Genomic DNA, 20559 nt, shown 5'->3' on the forward strand with positions numbered 1-20559 from the left:
CCTGGGATCCCTGTCCAAGGGGAAGGAGTGGAGCAGGAACTTTGGGCTCTCCTGAGACCACCACGACCCCACAGTGCCCAATTTTCACCTCCATCCCACTAAAGGAATGAAAATGCTTCACCCATGCTGCCATTCAGCTGTTGGCACAGGGAAATTCCCATTCCTGGAGGGATTTCAAAGCCCTCTGGATGTGGCACGTGGGGACACGGGCGGCCTTGGCAGTGCTGGGCAAGGGTGGACTCAGCCTTGGAGACCCCAAACCACGCTGTGATCCCACGACTGTAACACATCCCCCAGGGCAGGATGGCTGCTGCTCCCTCCAGAATTCCCATTCTGCCCATCCCATGGCCAGGAGGCGCTGGGAGGCTGCTGAGAGCCCTGTGCCAGCCCGCAGGGCACAGCCAGCATGGTGCCACCCCTCGGCTGGGGACACTGGTGACAGGAATGGCACAACAGACGGCCCCAGCGCCGGCCCTGCCAGCAATCCTGCACGTGCCAGGAACCCAAAGGGCCCCTGCATCCATCAGGGAAAGGTCGGGCCAGGACAGAGCCCAGCAGCTCCAGGAGAGGCACAGAGAACAAAGTCACAAATCCCCTCCTGCAGGAACTCAGATGCAAAGCAGCACCTCATTGTTTTTAAGAGTTAAAAAGTCTTTTTGGGTTTTTTTGGGGGGATGTTTGGCCCAGCCATCCCTGCTGTGGGAGTTGTTACCCTCTCAAGTCAGGAGTTATTCCTTCTGGGCTTGCCCTTCACAGGTCACAGCATCCCAGCAGGAAAACAAGCTGGATTTCAGCCCCAGGGCCAGCGGCTTTGGAGGTGGCACATCCCCAAAAGCAGAGAGAAGGATCCCACTGCTTCTGGCCCTGCCCAGTGCACCCCAATCCCCTCAATCCCTGTGGGCACACGGGTGGCACCACAGCTCACTCCAGGCTGGAATTCAGGGATCACAGCTGGAAATTCCAGGTTCATTCACACCCCTGAAATCTGGCCCCAGGAACAGCCTTCAGTCCATGCTGTAAAGCCACCTCTCTGCAAAGTGACAAAATGTGTCCCAGCACCCAAAAATACCTCACCACATGGGATCATGGGATCATGGAATGGTGTGGGATGGAAGGGACCTTAAAGTTCATCCCATCCACCCCTGCCATGGCAGGGACATCTCCCACTGTCCCAGGCTGCTCCAGCCTGGCCTTGGGCACTGCCAGGGATCCAGGGACAGCCCCAGCTGCTCTGGGAATCCCAGCCCAGCCAGGAATTCCCAATGCCCAATGTCCCATCCATCCCTGCTCCCTGGCAGTTTCAATCCATTTCCCCTTCTCCTTGACCAAACCCAGGACAAGCCCAAACACACAAAGCTGAACCAAGCTCTCTCCCGAGTTTAAGAACCCCAAATGCAAAATATGGAAAGAGCAAAGTAAGAAACTGTTAATATTATGGGAGTGCAAAATTTAAACACACAGCGCTGCCCGAGCTCTTGATTCCTGACCTCCCACCACAAATGCATCTGCAGGGAGTGCAACAATAACAGGACACAAAGCAGATCTGTGTGGGACAGGAATAAATTTGGGTCTGAAATGAGGGGCATCTGTTCTTTGTAATGGCAAACAGCAGAGATCTGCCCCCGTGAGCAAAACTGACAGCAAGAAATGCATCGAACCAGGGAGAGCTCCTCCTGACGTCAGCCAAGCTGTCCATAAGTTAACTCAAACCAGAATCTGACCAGGAATATACACAGAGCTGAGCACAAATTAAATGTAAATTGAGCTCTTCCAAAAAAGAAAACACAGGAAATATGCAGGATGAGGCTGATTACTCAAGAGGAGCTACCACAGGGACCGAATTTCCATCCTTCCTGAAAATAAATCAGGAGTTGCATGTACACAAATCTGACTCTGGGGCTGGAATATAGAAAGCTTTCATATGCATGCCTAAAATATTTATTATAGAGGCCTGGAGTTTTAAGACACACAGTGATATAATTAAAAAAGGATTGTGCTGTGCCGTCATCTGTCATGTCCTAAAAAATGGGAGAGTGCTGCAAGAGCCTGGGGAAAGAGAGAGGCTCACCTCAAATCATTGCTGAGACCCCCAGAAATTAACTGGATATATAATAATCATTATTTATTATTATTAACAACAACAACAACAATAATAATAATAATAATAATAACAATAATAATAATAATAGTACCACCAACAGTAACAAGAATAAGAAAAATAATTTGTTTGGACCCCCTGGGCAGTGTTAATTTACTCCTTGATGGTCACAAACAAAAGGTGGCCAAAGCACGGCTCATCCCATGGTAAAACCAGTCCTGGATGAAGGATCACTAAAACCAGACTCAGATTTAGCTAACAGAAGCTTTTCACTCTCTTGTTGAGTGGGAGCAAGAAGAAAAACCCCTAAAATGTCCTAAATTCACTTTTTTTGAGAGAGAACTCATTTAGGGTAAGTGCTTTAATTCCCTACCGATGCCAAGCCCTGCTGCTACTCCTGAAAATTGGAAATACAGGATTTTTTTTGCAGGGCTCTGGGCTGGCACCACCACCTTTGCTGTTCCACAGGGGTGACAGGGGCATGGATGGAACCTGGACCCCCAGGAATGTGGCTCCAGGGATGGCTGACAATGATTCCATCCCAGGGATGGCTGACAATGATTCCATCCCAGGGATGGATGACAATGAGCCATTTCCAGGGATGGCTGACAATGATCCCATCCCAGGGATGGCTGACAATGATCCCATCCCAGGGATGGCTGACAATGAGCCATTTCCAGGGATGGCTGACAATGATCCCATCCCAGGGATGGATGACAATCCCAAGGAATGGCTGACAATCCCAGAGCTGGCCCCAGGCTCAGAGCAGGTGGCTGCTCCAGCTGGTCCCAACCCCAGGCAGCGGGAAGGCAGCTCCAGCACTGAGCCCAGCAGCCTTCCAAGGAATGTGGATTTTGGAAGTCACCATGTCCTGTTTGATGAGAGAAGGTGACACCACAGGGATGTTCTGGCTGTCCCTGCATCCCTGGGAATGCTCCAGGCCAGCTTGGACAAGGCTTGGAGCAACCTGGCATAGTGGAAGGTGTCCATGGGATGTAAGATTCCTTCAACCCAAACGATTCCATGATCCCATAATTATTATCACTGTGTCTAAAAAACCTTTAGGGACACAACCCCTGACTTTGTTCTTTCCCTGATTTTTTATCTGCAGGGATTATGAAAGAAATCAAGAAGTTCCAAACTAAAAACAAAAAAGAAGAAAAGGGAAGAACGCTGGAGGTTTGGTATCAGCCTTCAGGCTGTGAGAATTCCCTCAAAAACATGGGAAGGGCTCCCAACAAAATTCACCCCAGAGCACCCATGCAGGATTCAGCTCCTGAAGGATTTGCTCCTCACCATGAATTAACAACAGCACTGTCAAACGTTCCATCATGGAATTCCACACTGTTTGGGTTGGAAAGGACATTAAGGATCATCTAATTTCAACCCTGCTGTCATGGGCAGGGACACCTTTCACTAGACAGGTTTGCTTAAACTCCTATTCATCCTGGCCTTGAACACTTCCAGGGGTGGGGAGTCCCCAGCTTCTCTGGGCAACCTGTGCCAGTGTCTGCTCAGCTTCAGTTGGAAGCTGAGAATAAAATGTTTCTGTAACAATGGCAAAGACAACTATGTAATGTATTTTTTTAATACAATTATTAAATACATCTCCAGCCTCCCGGGGCCAGGAGTTTTCCAGGCACGTTCAGACCTAATATTTGCCAGGAAAATAAACCCACACAGGGAGTTTTCTGTGAGCTGGACAGGCAGGGGATGTGCAGAGGGTGTTCCTGACCCTTGGAATATAATCCCACCCAAATATGATATTGGAATATAATCCCACCCAATCTGAGCAGGGCTTAGGGGCTGGCAGACAGGATCAGGAAGGCGAAACCTTCCCAAATTCCTGCTTTTCCTTACTTAAGCAATACCAGCAGAGAGATTTCCACCCCAAGCTCAGGACATTTTTGGATAAATAGTGTCCCACACACCCCAAAGCACCCCTTGTCTGGGAGATGGGTTTGACAGAAAACCCAGAGCTTAAGAGGTGGCAGAGGGAGAGAAAAGAGCCCTGGCATCCCCAAAAAGCCAAGAGCGCCAGAGCCAGGCAGTCTGGGGCTGGAAAAGCTCCTTTGTCTCCCTGAGCTGTTTCTAACTCCCTGTCTGGGTGTCTTGGGAGCCTTTCCTTGGCCACAGGGAATTGAATCCATCCAAAAGCCCTTGGGGGAGCTGCTCCCAGGTTCAGGGCACCAAACCCCCCTCGGCTCTGTGTCAGCTCCCAGAAGGGCTCAGAGCCAGCCAGGATCTCCCTGGAGCCAGAGGAGGCTCTGGAGCACAGGGAAGGCTCCATCAACACATGGCCAGATGAGAATAAACCCAATTATGGGGGAATTTTTGTCCCAAAGTGGCTGGAGCCCAGAGCGCAGGAACCCCTTGAACTCACGTGCTCTCCCAACCTGTTCCCTGCCAAGAGATGCCATCCAGGGGCTGCAGCTGAGGGGAGTTATTGTGATTATTCCCCTCACCCTGCCGAAAATCTGAACAGCAATTAAATTCATTTCCTTCCCAAGTTCCACTTCCCTGATAAACACCTTCCACAGGCACAAAAAGCAGCCTTCAGGGAAGTGTCCCTCCAGCAGCCCCACTTCTACAAACAGGCCAAACCACACAAAGCCTCAACAAATAAATACAACTGCAAATAATGCCTTCTTTTTCCCTGAATCTCTCTTATTTTGTCCTTAACCACTTGTGTCCCATCGTTCCCAAAAACTGCTTCCAAAACCAAGGCTGTGGTGCCAATTCTCTGCTGTACAGCTGGGTCTACACAACAATGCCAAACCCTGGGATTTATTACCATTTATTAGGATTTATTCCAGTGCAGAGTCAATAAGCAGCTCTCAGTATGGAGCATTTTGCCCTGCTAAGCCTAAATTTGGAGGTGATGTTGTGAAAGTTTAAGGAATTGAAAAACTAAAATTGGTTTCATGTGTTTTGCTGTTTCAGGCTATATGAAAAACCATTTGCTGGGATTATTTTTGTAAGGACACCCGTTCAATTGGATTAATTATCCTCATCTGTTAGTATTCCAAATACTGCCACAATAAAAGCATTAAACAATCAACTTTTAATCATATATGCTGATATTTATGCACCTATTCCTGCACCAGTCTAGGTGTGGCAAAGCCCTAATTTAAGGACCAGGTGAGGCCCAAAAGCATCAAACAAATGGGAAAGCTGAGCCTGGAAACGTCCTGGATTTCAGGCCTCCTCAGCTTTTCCAATCCATCCTCTAAATGAATGCCCAGAAAGATGATTACTGCTGCTTTGCAGGTGTCATGTGCCACCAGTGCTCCTGCCTTCAAAGCAATTTATGGAGATTTCTCCTCCAAAACAAGCAGGGAAGAGCCTTGCTGGGGGTGCTTGGCCAAGCCATTCCCCATTTGTGGGGATTTCCATCTGTTGGGAACGCTGGGCAGGAAAAGCCCTGTCCAAAGCACGCAGGGCAAACACAAAGCTGGGTTCATCTCTTTCGGATGCAGGCTCCTGGGTGCTCCAGCACTCATCCCACTGCAGCCATCCCCAAGGAGGCAATAAAAAGCCCATTTTGATTTTCCTCAGCCCAGGAGTTAACCCCAGCTGAGAAACAGAGACAAGCAGCACGATTCATGCTCAACATCTGCGGGCCAGAGCCACTTCTCCTTACACTGGGCTGTGCTCAAGCGGGTTTCCAACAAAAAAAAAGGGAATGACAGCCTGGGTTCTATCCCACAGGAATGGTGCAGGGAGAGCAGCTCTGCCTGCCTGAGCTGCTCCCTGCGAGCTCCCAGCCCACTGGGAAAACACAGCCTGAGGGAGGCTTGGCTATAAATGGGAAAACAGCCTGGATTTCCAGATGCGGACCCCTCAGAGAAGGACTCTGGGTAAGGGATGGAGGGACAGGACACACAGGACACAGGGGATGGATTCCAGAGGGATGTTGGGAGGGGATTTCTGGCTGGGATGGAATTCCCAGAGAAGCTGGGGCTGGATCCCTGGAAGTGCCCAAGGCCAGGCTGGAGCAGCCTGGGACAGTGGAAGGTGTCCCAGGGAGTAGCACTGGGAAATCCTTACATCCCTTCCCACCCAAAGCATTCCATGATCCCAGGTCACAGCCATCCCTTCCTGGTGGCTCCTTCCCATCCAGGGAAGCTCCGGGAACACTCCAGAGACTCCCTGGCTGATTGTGCCATAAATAACCCTGGCACTGAATTACTGCAACAACTAAAACTTAATTGAGTCACCCAGGAAATTACTGGAAAATGATCCTTGTTTTTATCCCTAAGCTACTTAAGGGCCATGCAAGCAAACCTGTGGAATATTGAGCACAGACAGGCAGGGATAATATTGTCTGCAAGCAAAAAAATAAAAACACAAAAAAACTAGATTGATTTTGGCAGAGGAGGATTAAGTTATGGAAAAGAAGCTCAGGCCAGAGCAAAGGAAACAGCAACAAAATAAAAAGCTGCAGATGGAATCACAGGGAGAAGGAGAAGGCAAAAACACTGGAAGGGAGGTGGATAAGGGAAAGGAATACACAAAATAAAGGAGAATTCTCAGGAGCCCACACTGGGCTCACCAAACACCTCAAACTACACCAAGATTGCATGAGTTAAACTCCTCCATCTTCATATTAAACCATAAAAGAATGAAAATCTATAAACTGCTGGGATGGAGAAAATGAAGAGATGAGAGGTGCCACAAACAACAGTAAACATGAATTATTCCAGCATTCACAAACTAGATCCAAACAGGCATCCAAATATTTACAACTCAAAAGTCTTGAGCACCTGAAAAGGTGAGGAAAACATGAGGGAAGGGAGGGATGCAGTGCCCCACAAAAAGGGAAAGAAATTATCCTTTCCCAAACACCAGAGGAACAGAATGAAAAGAGGGTGTCTAAAACCAATAAACCTGAGAAATTCAACATGCAGGATGAGATAACAGCAAATCTATTCTAACCCAAACCTTAAAATAACCTGCTCAAGTTGTGCAGCAAGTGAAGAACAACATGAGCATTAAACAACACAGAACAGGTTATGCAGTGCTTGGGAACAGCAGAATTCCCTTTCCCCCTGGTTTTACCAGCTTTAAAAATCCCCAGCAGCAGCTCAGGGAAAAGCCATGGTGCTGCTGCACCCCCATCCTGGGGAGGGCAGTCCCAGTTCTCCCTCTCACATCCACGTGTTCCTGGGTGATCTCTGGCAGGCTGGGGGATAAATTCATTTCTCCAGGGATTTTGGGTTAAATTAAAATTCTTTGGTCTTTTCTGTGCTCAGCAGGCAGCCCCCTGGCAGACAAAACCTGGCAGACAGCACCCCACAAGGAGATCTGCTCTTCCTCAGCTCCCAAAAAACCCCCTGGACCAAGGAAGCCTGGTTTCATCCCCAGCTCCTTCCTCAGCATCATTCCCTTATCCTGCATCACCTTCTAAAAATCAGATTTCACAACTCCCCCCTAAATACCAACATTTAAGATAAAAATATCTCCATTTAATGCCCATTCCAGGCATCCATCCCTCATGAATCTCAACACCTCTGCTGGAATTTCAGCTCTAATATTCCCACATGAAGACAAAAATACCACTTTATTTGGAGAGCTGAAGTCACTCCTGAAACGAGACATTTCCAGAGACCAAAAAATCTCTTTGGTTGGGTGAGAATCGTGACTGCTGTGGGGCAGCAGCACTTCTGACCATCCCACATGGACCTGCCAAATCACCCAATCCTACTCAGTCCCTGATTTTTTAGCACTCCAGTGCTAAGTACTGTATATAAATGCTATCCTTGAATGGGCTCCTGCTTTGTTTCTCCCTGGATTTCCTACTCCAGATGATCCAATCCCAGCAGAATGTGAGGCTGCCTGCTCCCCAGTTTTGTTTGGAAAACTGCTGATCCATGAGCTGTCAATTAGCATCAATTCTCCTGCTGGAAGCACTGTCTCCATCCCACCCATGCACCCTCCCAGCTCATTTCCTAGGAAGAAATGGGATCCATGAACAAAGCTCTGCTTTTCCCATTATTCCATTCATCTTATGCACAAATACTGGGATAGCAGAGTCGATTCAGTCTCATTTGAGGTTTTTCCTGGCGTCCTGGTTCAGAAGTTATCAGGAATTGCTTGATGTTTAAAGGGGATTTTTGAGGATTTGATGTATGGGATTTGAAAACATCCTATTTTAGGCTGGAATGCTGTTTTAAGGAGAGGGAAGCTCTCTTATGAAGGTAAAAAAATACCAATCTGTGGCATTTAATCAGCCATTGCCAGCCAAACCCAAGGCACTGCCCTGATTACACTGAATTTTAAAAACTATCAAACTGCTCCTGCTGTATCCCACGCTGAGCTGGGACATCATCCCAGCCCTGCACACTGAAGAGCACTGATGGTGATTTTCAGACTGGTTTCACCTCAGGAAAAAACCCCACACAACATAAAAAACCCCAATCTGTTTTCCAGATGATTTAGCTATTAAGTGAAAGGCCAGTAAAAATCTGCCTAGAACTGAAATTGGGTATGACCAAGTGAAATGGTTGTTCATGTAACATAAACCCCTGCTCAGTATGGTGCTACCACAACCCAGGGACTCTGGGAAAAAGATGTTGCCTATTAAAATAAAATTAAATTAAAAAAAAAAGAAGAAAGTTTTCTATTTTCATATGAGCTGAGGAGTTGAGCACTGAGCAGAGGGAAGGAAGGGAAGAATCCAGTGTAAAAAACTACCTAAACAATTCAGAATGGTTTGTAAGTACAGCTATTGTTTTATTTGCAGTAAAATAAAGCCCTTTTTATTTTACAGGAGTTTCTGTGTTGCATGGGAACCGAGGGACTAGGTTAACACCTGGATAGGTGACATCTTCCAGAGGTCAAAATGTGACATGAAAGTGAGAAAATGGCATCAAAACACAGCAGGAAACAACGTGAGGACACCCTGGGTTCTCCTGAAAGGAACAGGAGACACTGCTCTGAGATCCCAGCAGCTGGGAGAGGCTGCTCCAGTCAAAAACCAGGGAAAATAATCCTAATAAATAATCCTAACCTGGTGGAAGAGACTGGCTCAGCACAGGCTGGGCATCCTCAAGGGAACTGTGGGAACTGTGGAATGATGGAACAGGGAAATGCCCCCTCCTTCGACCACAGCTTTCCCTGGAGAGGAATCCCAGAATCCCAGACTGGGCTGGGTCACAGGGACCTTAAACCCATCCCAACCCATCCCTGCCATGGACAGGGACACCTCCCAGGCTGCTCCAGGGTCCCTTGGGCACTGCAGGGATCCAGGGGCAGCCACAGCTGCTCTGGGAATCCCAGCCCAGCCTCTCCCAGGCAGGAATTCCTTCCCCATATCCCGCCTAAAGCTGCCCTTGCCACTGGCATCACCTCCCACAGCCACTCCTGTGCATCCCAGCCAGGATTTCCTCCAGCTGTGGCACAGCAAACCCAGCCTTTGGGGTTTTTTCCTTTTCCCCACCTTTCCCATTCTGATGGGTTTCCATCCCCCACTACCCAGACACAGCACACAGATCCCTCCTCCTCCTCCACCCCAAGCACACAAACACCACAGCTCAGCCTCCCACTAATGCAAAAAAATGTTAAACCCTGCTCCCTAATGAGGTGGATTTGCTCGTGGCATGTTGATATTTCTCCAGCCACATTCCCTCCCACGAAGTTCCAAATGCCTCCGAGAGAGCCACGAGCACACAGAGCGGGCTGAGCTCCCACAGCTGGGCTGGGAATGTCCTGGAATGTCCAGGGAGCCAGGGATGGGGCAGGGACAGCAGCACAAACACCACCCTGGCCAAGGATCACCCCCCACCCTGGGCTGGGCATCGTCAGACATCTCCAAGGATGGAGGCTGGCCAGAACAATCCATAAATCTGCTCTTGTAATCACTGTCTGAAGCCTTTATCACTGTTGTTATTCTTGTTGCTGTCATTCTCGTGGTGCACTGGGATGCTGCAGGAGCTGCTGCACAGGAAAGGGGAAGTTTTCATCTAAAATGTGCTGATGGAGGGAATAAGCAGAAAACAAAAAAATTCTCTGCTGATTGAAAAGAGGAGGAAACAGGCACCTTGGAAAACAAAACTGGGTCGCTGCTGAGCTCCCAGAGGAGCAGCAGCCATGCCCATGGCTGTGGCATCCCCAGCACAAGGTCAGTGGGATAAGAGCAGCCCCATGCCAGCCCTGGCTCAGTGTTTTGGCTACACACAGTGAAGGCCTCCCTGTTTGCCTGGTATCTCTGTGGGAAAAGGCCCTGAGCAGGAAATCATGGCTAAAAAGAGTTAAAACGTGAGCCCAGGGATGGGTGGCCCTGGGACAGACCCTGAGCTGCCACAGCAGGAACATCTTCTTGACAAGGCATTCCCAAACCCACTGTTTCTGGCATGGAAGAAACCCAAATCTGAATTTTCCCAGTGTAAAGAGGGGATGCTTTTCTCCCTCCACATCTTCTCTGTGAAATATTTTGGCACAGCAGCAGCAGCTGGGACGTGGTACCCAATAAGCCTGTAGGTTAAACTGAAAATGTTACAACAGGTATTATTTGTGATGTTTCAGTGCATCTGTACTTTTATTTATGTGCTGTCTGCTGCTGTTTCAATAGCAGAACAAGGCACACAAGTAATACTCTGCTCCACACGGGTTCTTGCACCTCAAGTACCCCCAAGCACTTCCTCAGAGCACCTCGAACAATTCCAACAATTCCAACAATTCCCTGAATGCCTCACAAGTGCATCGGGGTTGTTTTCACTCCACTTGCTAAACAGAAGGGATAATTCACCTTTAACAAAGATCTGCCATCAGACAGAAAATAAACACCAGCAAAACCAAACAAACAATAGCTCTGAGCTTTCCAAATAAAATTCCTTTTCCCTTTCAGTTGTGCAACCTTTTGTCCCCGAGCCAGCAGAGAATTCACTGCCAGAGAAGAATTTCATGCTTAATCAATTTTTGCCTCACTGGTGTTTGTAGGTATCCCAGTTCCTCCTCTGCCCTGCAAATCCAGCTCAGGATCTGCCACACCCAAGGATGCAGGAGAAAATTGAGGTTTTCTGACATTCAGGAATCGATCTGCATCCCCCTGGCTGCTGAAGGATCCTGAATGGGGACTCAGCTCATGGGAACTCTTGCACAATTCCTTTCATGTTCTCATTGAAGCACTTAAATGTGACAGAACCATTCCCTAGCAGGGAGAAAGCCCACCTGCCTTCTGCTCAGAACAGGCTGCACTTCCAGGAATACACACAGATTTATTTCTGGAAAACACCTCTTGCCCCCATACCCAGTGATGGGAGAGCTGGGAATGGCCCCAAAGCTTCTGCAGGCTCAGAGGGAGCAAGAGAGGCCTGAGACAGGAGAAAAGGGCACCAGGCCCTGAGCTGACCCTGAAACCCCTGCGTGGGCTGAGCTGAAAGGTCACTTCCCTCTAATCCACACCAAGCCTGAGCCTCAGCTTCCTAAACTCCTCCTGCCCCACTCTTCTGCCATTTGATCTGGGTCAGCTGAATCTCTCACTGCTCCTGAGCGTGGTCAGCACAACAAGGAAAACACCCCTGACTACCGCAGGTACCACAGGGTCTGGTATTACAGGAGACAAAAAACAACATTTCAACAGCAAAGTGTTTTCTCCATGGTGTTTTCTGCACTTCATTATCTGCTCAGGCACAGAATCATGGAATGCTGGGATGGTTTGGGTGGGAAGGGACCTTAAAGGCCATCCCATCCCATCCCATCCCATCCCATCCCATCCCATCCCACCCCATGGACAGGGACACCTTCCTGCTGCTCCGAGCCCCTCTCACTCCTCTCCATCCCCCACAGCACTGCCAGAGGCTCCTGAAAAATTCATGGAGCAACAACGCCCGTCAAGCACCAAAGTTCTTGTTTCATTTAGCAAAAAGCACATTGTGCATTTGCCTCGCTCAGATACTCATTTAGATGATCAAGAGAACAGGGATGTGCAGCTGAAGCTGTGCCACGGAGCGGAGCTGAGCTCTCACACACAATTCCCTGCGAGCTGATCACTGGGAAGATCTGACAGCTCCCAGGCTATTCCAGGGAGCTGCACTTTTCAGCCAACAACTCACAGCCATCCAGCCCAGCTACCTGTAAGCAGCTGCTATCACACAAGGATTCAATTAATTACCCAACAATCCATGAATAATTATCCTGACATCAAAGGGACTTTGGTTACCTGGAGAGTCGTGGCCACCGAGCAACCAATGCCATGAAAAATCACCCCAGAGCCAAAGCTTTTTGTAGGGATGGCATGGCCAGCCCTGCAGTCCTCAAAAGTGTGACTGCCCTGCTCTCAATCCGTTTTCCATCAGCTTCCCAGGAAAACTCCTTGTGCCACAATTCATCCCAATGCCACCCAGGGCTGTATCCCAACCTGCTGCCCATGGAGGGGGAATAATTAATGCAATTCATTATTATTTACATTTCCAGTTTTAGGCTTCTTGTATCTGAGAGAAGAGACGAATTCAATGTTCACCCAATATCCCTGGGAGAGTGCACAGCCACACAGAGGCTCCCCCACACACACTCAACATCAAAGCTCCTGTTTGAGCAGGCTTTAAGTTAAATATTTGTGATAGTTAATTTATTTGATCATCTGCACTTGCAAGGCTCGGAGCTGGGCAGAGAGGCCTTTGAAGCACTCCCCAGCACAGTAAATCATTGGGAACCTTTGTCAGAAAAGTGCTGTATGAACTCAGCCAAGCCATTTCCATCCCTTTCCATCCCTTCCCAGGCCCTCTGGATAACGGTGCCACCCAGCCAGCCCCAAACCTGGCCCAGGTGGATCTGGGCTGTTTGTCTGTCCTCTGGAAAGCAGGACAAGGGGAGCCACAGGGGGACATGCCAGGATGCTGGATGCATGAACAACCAGGGTTTCTGGATTGAACAATTTGCTTCTTCATTGTAATTACTGGCTTCTGAAAGACTTCAGCAACTTTGCCAATTTGTACAACCCTCTATTCTCTGCTTTTGGCCTCCACTGTACAGTCATTTTGCAGACAAACAAGGAACAGATGTACACTCTAGAGCTGCCCCAAGTCCTTTTATAGTAAAGGATTTCTGGCCAAACAATATATGTTAAAAAGAAAAAAGAGAGGGGAAAACAATTTTTGTACTTTTTAAGGTATCTCTCACAACAGCCAGACACACAGTACAAAATCTAAAATCTCCTCACATGATTCTGGAAGGCTCAAGAATGTTCTGTCCTGGATCAACTCCTGCCCTTGGCCAACACCCACGTGGGGAGCATGGCCAGAGCTGCCCACAAACTCTGGGGACACCAGGGGCAGCCCTGGGGGCTCCTGCGGCCACCACCAACCCCTTCTGCCCCTGGACCACCAGGACACAACCTCTGAAAGGAGCTACAGAATTCCAGAGTGGTTTGGGGTGCAAAGGACATGAAGGATCACCCAGTGCCACCCCAGGCATGGGCAGGGACACCTTCTGCTGCTCCAAGCTGTTCTGGAACAGCTCCAGGGATCCAGGGGCAGCCACAGCTTCTCTGGGAAACCCATCCCAGCCCCTGCCCAAGCTCCCAGCTAGGAATTCCTTCCCGAAATCCCAAAAATCATCCATCCCAGCCCTCTGGGACGCCGCTCCCGTGTCCTGTCCATGGTTAACCCCGCTCCGCGCCGCTCAACGTGACGAGGGAAGTCACAACCTCTGGGAGCTTTCCTGTGGATCTTCCTGCCACGGGATCCCTCCCTGGGGCCCTGCCCAGGCCTGGGAGTGCTGTCCCAGTTCCCAGTTCCCAGGGCAGTTCCCAGCTCCCAGGGCAGCTCCCAGTTGCCGTCATGTCCCCAGCGTTGGGAAGCGCCGGGCGCAGCTCCAGCCCCCGAGCCAGGACACAGAGCCGCTCTGCAGAGCTGAGGCAGAGTCCTGGAGGTCCAGCAGAGCCCAGCTCTCATGTGAGGAGCATTCATTGGCAGGACAATGCCCCCATTCTGGTGCTTTATGAATATCCTCCCCAAATGTATGTTTAAGGCTGCGCAGTCCCCGCAGACAAACACTTGTTTTGTTACAGAGCTCCCGGGCTGAATTGAAACCCAGCACACGCTGCAGCTCTGCAATATGGCCCTGAGAGCCCAGCATATACAAGTTATACATTAGCCAAGCCTCTGGGCCATGAAACACTCCAGAAAGGTGTGACTTTAGGAAGAGGCAAAGCCTGCACAGATCAATGCTTGTGTTTTCCATATATCCATACGGAATTCTGGGCATTGGGAGCTACAGAGAGGATCAGGGCTGGAGCGTTGAGTGAAAACATCACAGACCTTTCACCAGCCACAGACCACAGGGTCAAGGAGTCTCCTGAACTGGAAGGGATCCACAGGATCATGGGTCCAAAATCCCAAAATCCACCCTGGGCATCCCTGGGAGCGGTGTCCAAATGCTCCTGGAGCTCCTGGAGCTCTCAGTGCCCAGCAGCCTGTGGGGGAAGAGCCTTTCCCTGGAATCCATCCTAAACTGGAGCAGAACTAACTGGCATTTCCCAGCAACCACGTGGGCAGGAGCACAACCCTGGGGCCAGCTGGTGAGAGCACATCAAGGGATGGAAACCTGCTCAAGCCTCCAGAACTGAAACCAGGACGTGATAAACGGGAAATTCCCACTTTTTAAGCACCAGCAGCTCCAAGTGCAGTTACCTGACCAGCCTGAGCCCTTTGGCCCCAGGGCAGAGATTTTCTGTAACCTGGATATAAATCAAATGGAACAAGATGGTGTCACTTATTTCCCATCCCGAATTCCCACATGGACTCTCCCAAACAAAGAAAGCAATAATTCAGCTGAGTTTGTCTCAAATGTGGCTGCACACTGCTCACCACAGAAATCCACAGCAGCCGGCTCACCAGCACTGCCTGCAAGCACACTGCAAACTGCTCTGCTGCTTTTAAACTCTAATCCTCTGCTCACCAAAGAAAAATCCCACTTACACCTCCCAGCAGAGTTGGGAAAACCCTCCAGAGGCACAGCTCCAGCCTCCTGCTGTCCCCACACCTTCTGAGGACACGGAGAGGGGGCAGGAAAACCAACCCTTCTCATGCCTGCCTTCCTGCACGGGGCAGTGCTTGGATCCTGATCAGAAAGTGCTTCATTCAAAGCCAAGAGGCAGCCAAGATGCTTAAAAATCAGCCGGTGCTGAAGTGCTGCCGCATTAGCATGCTGTGCATAATTCATGAGCTCGTGCTGGGGAGAGCAGAGCAGGTCAGGGTGCCAGGGCTGCAGCGCGGATTCCTGCGGGCACAGCCGGGTGCCAGCCTGCCCTGCCAGAGCCAGGCCAGCCCAGGGGACAGGCAGGGCTGGCTCTGCATCACAGAACCCCAGAAAGCTGGGCTATTCCCAGAGACACTGCCCCTGGATCCCTGGCAGTGCCCCAGCCAGGCTGGACAGCACAGTGGGACATGTCCCTGCCATGGCAGGCATGGGATGGGATGGGATGGGATGGGATGGGATGGGATGGGCTTTAGGGTCCCTTCCAAGCCAGGCCATGCTGGGATTCTGTCCCTCTGGCCTCCTGCCCTTTCAGAGATCCTGTCCTGGTGGTCCAGGGGCAGCAGAAGGGGTTGGTGATGGCAGCAGGAGCCCCCAGGGCTGCCCTTGCCATCTCCCAAGTTTGTGGGATATTGGGAAGGAATTCCTGGCTGGGAGGGTGGGGAGGCCCTGGGCTGGGATTCCCAGAGCAGCTGTGGCTGCCCCTGGATCCCTGGCAGTGCCCAAGGCCAGGCTGGACAGGGCTTGGAGCAGCCTGGAATGGTTTTGGTGCAAAAGTGGCACTAAACTCTCCTGCTGGATGTCACCGAGCCCAACACCAACTCGTGCAGCAGAACCTGCAGCACAACCCAGGGGATTTGACAAATTCCCTGTGCCCTAAACCCACAGTGGGCACGAGTGCCAGCCCTTTGAGCTGGGCACAGCAGTGCTGGTGGCCCTGGAGCACCTGAGCCCTGCCCAGAGACCCTCCCCAGCCACCTCCCCACTGCAACCATCACCAACCACGGCTGGGCCAGCAAAGGAAAGCAAAAGCAAAACTGCAACCAGTGCCAGGGATTTCCCACCTCCAGAGGAGCACTGGGCTGTGCTCATCCCCCCTTCCAGCTACCGAGCTGGGAGAACAGCAACAGCCTGGAAACAATGAGCAGAGAGCTCCAAAGTCAAAGTGGGTTTGGGGGGAAAGGCAGGGATGGCACAAGGCTTGTCCCTCAGTGAGCAAACTCAAGTCAGAAAGTGAATGTCAAAGGCTGGTTTCGTTTTAGGGTGGATCCAGAGCGAGAAATGAGGAAAATAAAACCAGAGTCATTCACCCCCTCAGCTCCAGAGCAAGGGGACAGATTTAAACCACTTCTTCTGACAGACTGGGATGAAAAAATCATTTCTACAGCAGGTGCTGGACCCAAAATGAGGGCAGCAAACTGCCTGGACCCTGTGGAAGCAGGAGTGGTGCTCATCCCACATGGAACAGCAGCCCAATCCCTTCTGCAGGGGGAAGGAGAACCCAAAACTCCAGCAGGTAAAACCCAAAACTCCAGCAGGGAAAAACCCAAAATTCCAGCAGGGAAAACCTCTCCCCGTCTCCAAAGCAGCCCCACAAACACAGGACAGGGCTGGTAATTACCATGCACACCTTCACATGGATGTTTTACTCCAAAAGGGGTTGGAGTGTTTAAGAAGTTGCCAGAATGATTCACTCTTTGTTCATCAATCCCAAAATACAGTAAAAACAGCAATGTGCTTCTGGAAGCACAGGAGGAAATCCAACATCTTGGTTTGGGTTTGTTATCTGCTGAGCTTTGCTGTTCAGGGGGAGAAGTTTCTGTGCACTTTAATACCTCCTCATGCAGCAGGAAAAGCTGAAGTGGTTTTAAAATGAAATACTGAGGGCAGCCACCCGTGGCTTCAAGTCATTCAATCACCAATCAGAAACCACTCAAGAGCCACTGATTGATTTCAGATCGCTTTGTAAACTCTGAATTTCATCCTGCACCTCTCAGTTCTTTCTTCAGCATCACCCAGGCCATGGAGTAGTTCACAAGAGAGCATTTCACACCTCAGGGCCAACTCCTGCACGACCTTGCTCGTGCAGACAAAACAAAAATCATAAAAACCCCTTTATCTCTCATACAAGGTTAAGGAAGTTGATAGGGATGTTGGATAAAGCTTCAATGCTCTGAGGAAAGAGGATGGGACAGGTTAAAGGTAAAGGCAGAGGGCTTGCTTGACCTGTTGTTGTTGACCTTAAATAAAATTTACTGTGTAATTTGGAGGGTTCATCCCTCCACCATCACCCAAATTAATGGGATTGTTTGGCATGGAAAAATGGCACACCAAAAAATATATGCATCTGCATCAGCCCAGCCATTTTAGAAGTCTTCCAGGTTTCCAGGAGCTGAAATTAATTTTAGCAGGGTTACCACCAGCTAAATACCCACCACAGTATCCTCCTATTCCAGACACTCAAAGGAAAAAATCTGTTTTACAGAAATGTTCTCTGGTGATGTCTGGGTGGAAAAACTTACAAATGCCATCCCCAGAGTGACAAAGCAGCTGGGCAGAAGTGTCACCACCAGGCACTGCTGCCCATTTAACCCCTGTGAAATATATATATTTAACCATGTGATTTATGAGGTTGCTTCTTCAAGCAATGGTGCCACTGCCCCAATCACTTCATGAGACCTTGAGGAAAATCCCCAGTGGCAGGAGCCTGTCAGAGCTGAGGCCTGAACCAGGAAACCCCACAGGTCTGTTTGGGTTCTGCATTTCAGAAACCTCATTTTCCTCAAGATTCCTTAAGCCACCTCAGCGTCTCCCACCTCCCTGCACCACTCCCACCTCATCAGGTGTTCCAGGATCTCAACTCAAATTCGTGCCAAGGGAATCCTGTTAAATTTAGGGATCACAAGAAGGAATGCAGTGCCCCACCACAGCAGGGAGGCTGATCCCATCCCACAGATATCTCCTGCAGCCCTGTAATGATTTGCAGAACCTAAACCATACATACATATATATATATATTATAAAACAATGCCTAAAATATCTGATATTCAATGAGGAAGGGGAACAGCTGGGAAACATTAAGAGTTTTCACACTGAGCTTCCAAATTCTTCAGCACGAGACACTCAAGCTGCCTTCCCTGGGATGGAAAACAACGCTGGGACAAAATCCAGGGGCAAGAAGGGAATTCCAGCAGAAGGGAGATGCTCCTGTGGGCAAAGCAGGACCAGGTAGGTGCCTCACCTGGGCATGGCAGGAACACCTCCCTCACCCTCTGGCCAAGCCCTCCACGGGCACAGAGGAGCCCTTTGTGCACCCAAACCCCACTGAGGGGGGGGAAGAGGATATTTCCTGTTAACCTCGCCGCAGATTTGTAATCCAGCAGTCAAATTATGTCAATCACAGCTCATTAGGCAGCGATTTCCCCTGCCAAGCCCGGCCTGGCTGCTTCCTCCAAACCACGTGGCATCTGCAAACGTGCAGCCCCGTGCCGGGTTCAGGGAGACCACCCTGCTGCAGGAGCTGCAAACCTGGGAGCGGCTCCCCCGGCTCCCAGCTCCACTGCCACCCTGCCCAGGGATGCCTCTGGCACCCCTGCCTGGCTGCTGAACTGGGCTTTGCTCTCTGCAGACGTGGGGTGTCACCAGAATTCAGGATTCATGCCCAAGTGTCCATAAGGAAAGATCCCACATGGCTGAGAGATGAGAGCACTGGGGAAGGGACAAGGCTGGGATGTCCCAGTGCTGGGAAGCTCAGAGCTGAGAGCCAGCCCAGCCAAACTGGGAACTTGGTGGCAAAACCACACCAGTGCTTCCCTGGAGTCCACATTCTCGTGTAACCCTGAGAGGAAGGGAATTACCTCACGGGAAAAGGGGAGAATTCACATCAGCTTGAGAGGATGGAAGAACAACACTCAGCTTACAGAAACCTGGATCTCTCTTGGGTTGTCCTCCCCATTTTCCTCCTTGAAGTACATCCCATCAAACACATCCTCCTGGAACACACACAGAGCCCAGTGCCCAGCAGCACAGGCTCAACACACCAACCACAGCAGCACATTTACTACAGCAGTGCCCAAAACAGCACCAGGAGACACAGACCCAGGGGGAAAACGCTGACTATTGCCCAACAGACCACGAGGAGTGACACAGCCAGTGACATCCCTGTCCCTCCATTGGCTCAGGACATCCTCAGGAACGCCGAGGGCACAGGGAGCACAGGATTGGAGAACTTCACCCAAAAAACGTGACCTGGAGCAGCGCCCATCATCTCCTGCAATTTATGCACCTCAAGGAGCATCAGGAGGCAGGGAGGTGACAGTGTGTGTTCAAGGTGACTGGGTGTGTGTTCAAGGTGACCAGGTGTGTGTTCAAGGTGACCAGGTGTCTTTTTGAGGTCACCAAACCACCACACCAGAGCCCTTCCTCAACACAAAATCCTCTGAGAGCCCCACAAACACAATCTGGCTCACATCCATCAGCTCCAGGCACAGCATCCCCTCAATGAAGGGACTCCAGAGATGCTGGAGCAGCTCAGGACAGCGTGTTTGAGGTGGAAAAAATAAACCAGTTGGTGTCACAGTGTAATCATGGCCAAGTGTGCTCTCCTCGTGGTTTGGAGGGCTCCCTGCTCTGCACGAGGGGAGACAACAAAACTTCCAAACACACAGGAGGGACCTCTCCCACACAGAAATGGGCAGAACCCCCCCAGTGTGAGGAGGGAGACCTGCACACAGCCACTCACCGTGTTCATCAACGTCCACATCAGCCTCGGGAATTTCATCAGAGATCTGGAAATTGGTATTGTCAGCACAGCCCTTGGGACCTCACCAGGGCTCTGAGTGCGCCAGCAACGCCTGTGCCAGGCTAATTTCTTAAGACAGCACATAAAGAAGGTGAGATTTAGTCTTATAACCTTCAGCATCTCCTTCTTCAGACTCCCTACTCCTGACTAATCCTCTCTTCCCACAGAAAATATTCCTCATGGTTTTTCCCCTAATCATTCCTTTCTTGTTAATCCCTGCACTTCTCCAGCCTACCCCACTCTGGGGTTTGACCAGTGGCACAGTCATCTCTCCCTCAGAGCCACAGAGAAAACAAAATAATCACAGCCTGGCAATTTATTCTTTCACGAACCGGTCAGAGGTTTCCTGGAAGCTGCAGCAACACCAGTCACCCCTGGCTGGCTGCAAGAACAGCACAAAGGTGATTTTTGGCGCTGTTTGAGTCCCATCTCGCAGCTTTTCCCAGTGGGAGAAGAGATCACTGGGGGAAAACCATGGCACACCACGTTTGTACAGACTGCCCACCTGCACGGCCAGCCTCTCCCTCCAGCAAAGCTGCAGCACCCACCCTCCCAGCCTTAACTGAAGTCCATCTCCTAAAACCTTCCGAGCACCTCAGGAAATGACAGGCTGGGTGCTGTTATCTCCCGTGTATTTACGTTTCACGTTTCTAAGGCTGCCCCAAATGACGTCTCTGCCTTT

The 20559-nt window shown here is 50.3% G+C and overlaps 1 protein-coding gene across 1 annotated transcript in view; it reads right to left on the minus strand.

The window, feature by feature from the left end:
* FMNL2 (formin like 2) overlaps positions 1-19826 on the minus strand; it is a 112230-nt gene extending 92404 nt beyond the window's left edge. Inside the window, exons 1-2 of the mRNA XM_031064396.1 lie at positions 19818-19826; positions 18997-19068 (exon numbers count right to left, since the gene is read on the minus strand). Coding sequence (XP_030920256.1) covers positions 18997-19068; positions 19818-19826 — 81 coding nt within the window. The remainder of the gene's footprint in view (positions 1-18996; positions 19069-19817) is intronic.
* Between the last annotated feature and the right edge of the window lie 733 nt (positions 19827-20559).

This window comes from Geospiza fortis, unplaced genomic scaffold (assembly GCF_000277835.1).
Source record: "Geospiza fortis unplaced genomic scaffold, GeoFor_1.0 scaffold677, whole genome shotgun sequence".
In the NCBI taxonomy this organism is placed as follows: domain Eukaryota; kingdom Metazoa; phylum Chordata; class Aves; order Passeriformes; family Thraupidae; genus Geospiza; species Geospiza fortis.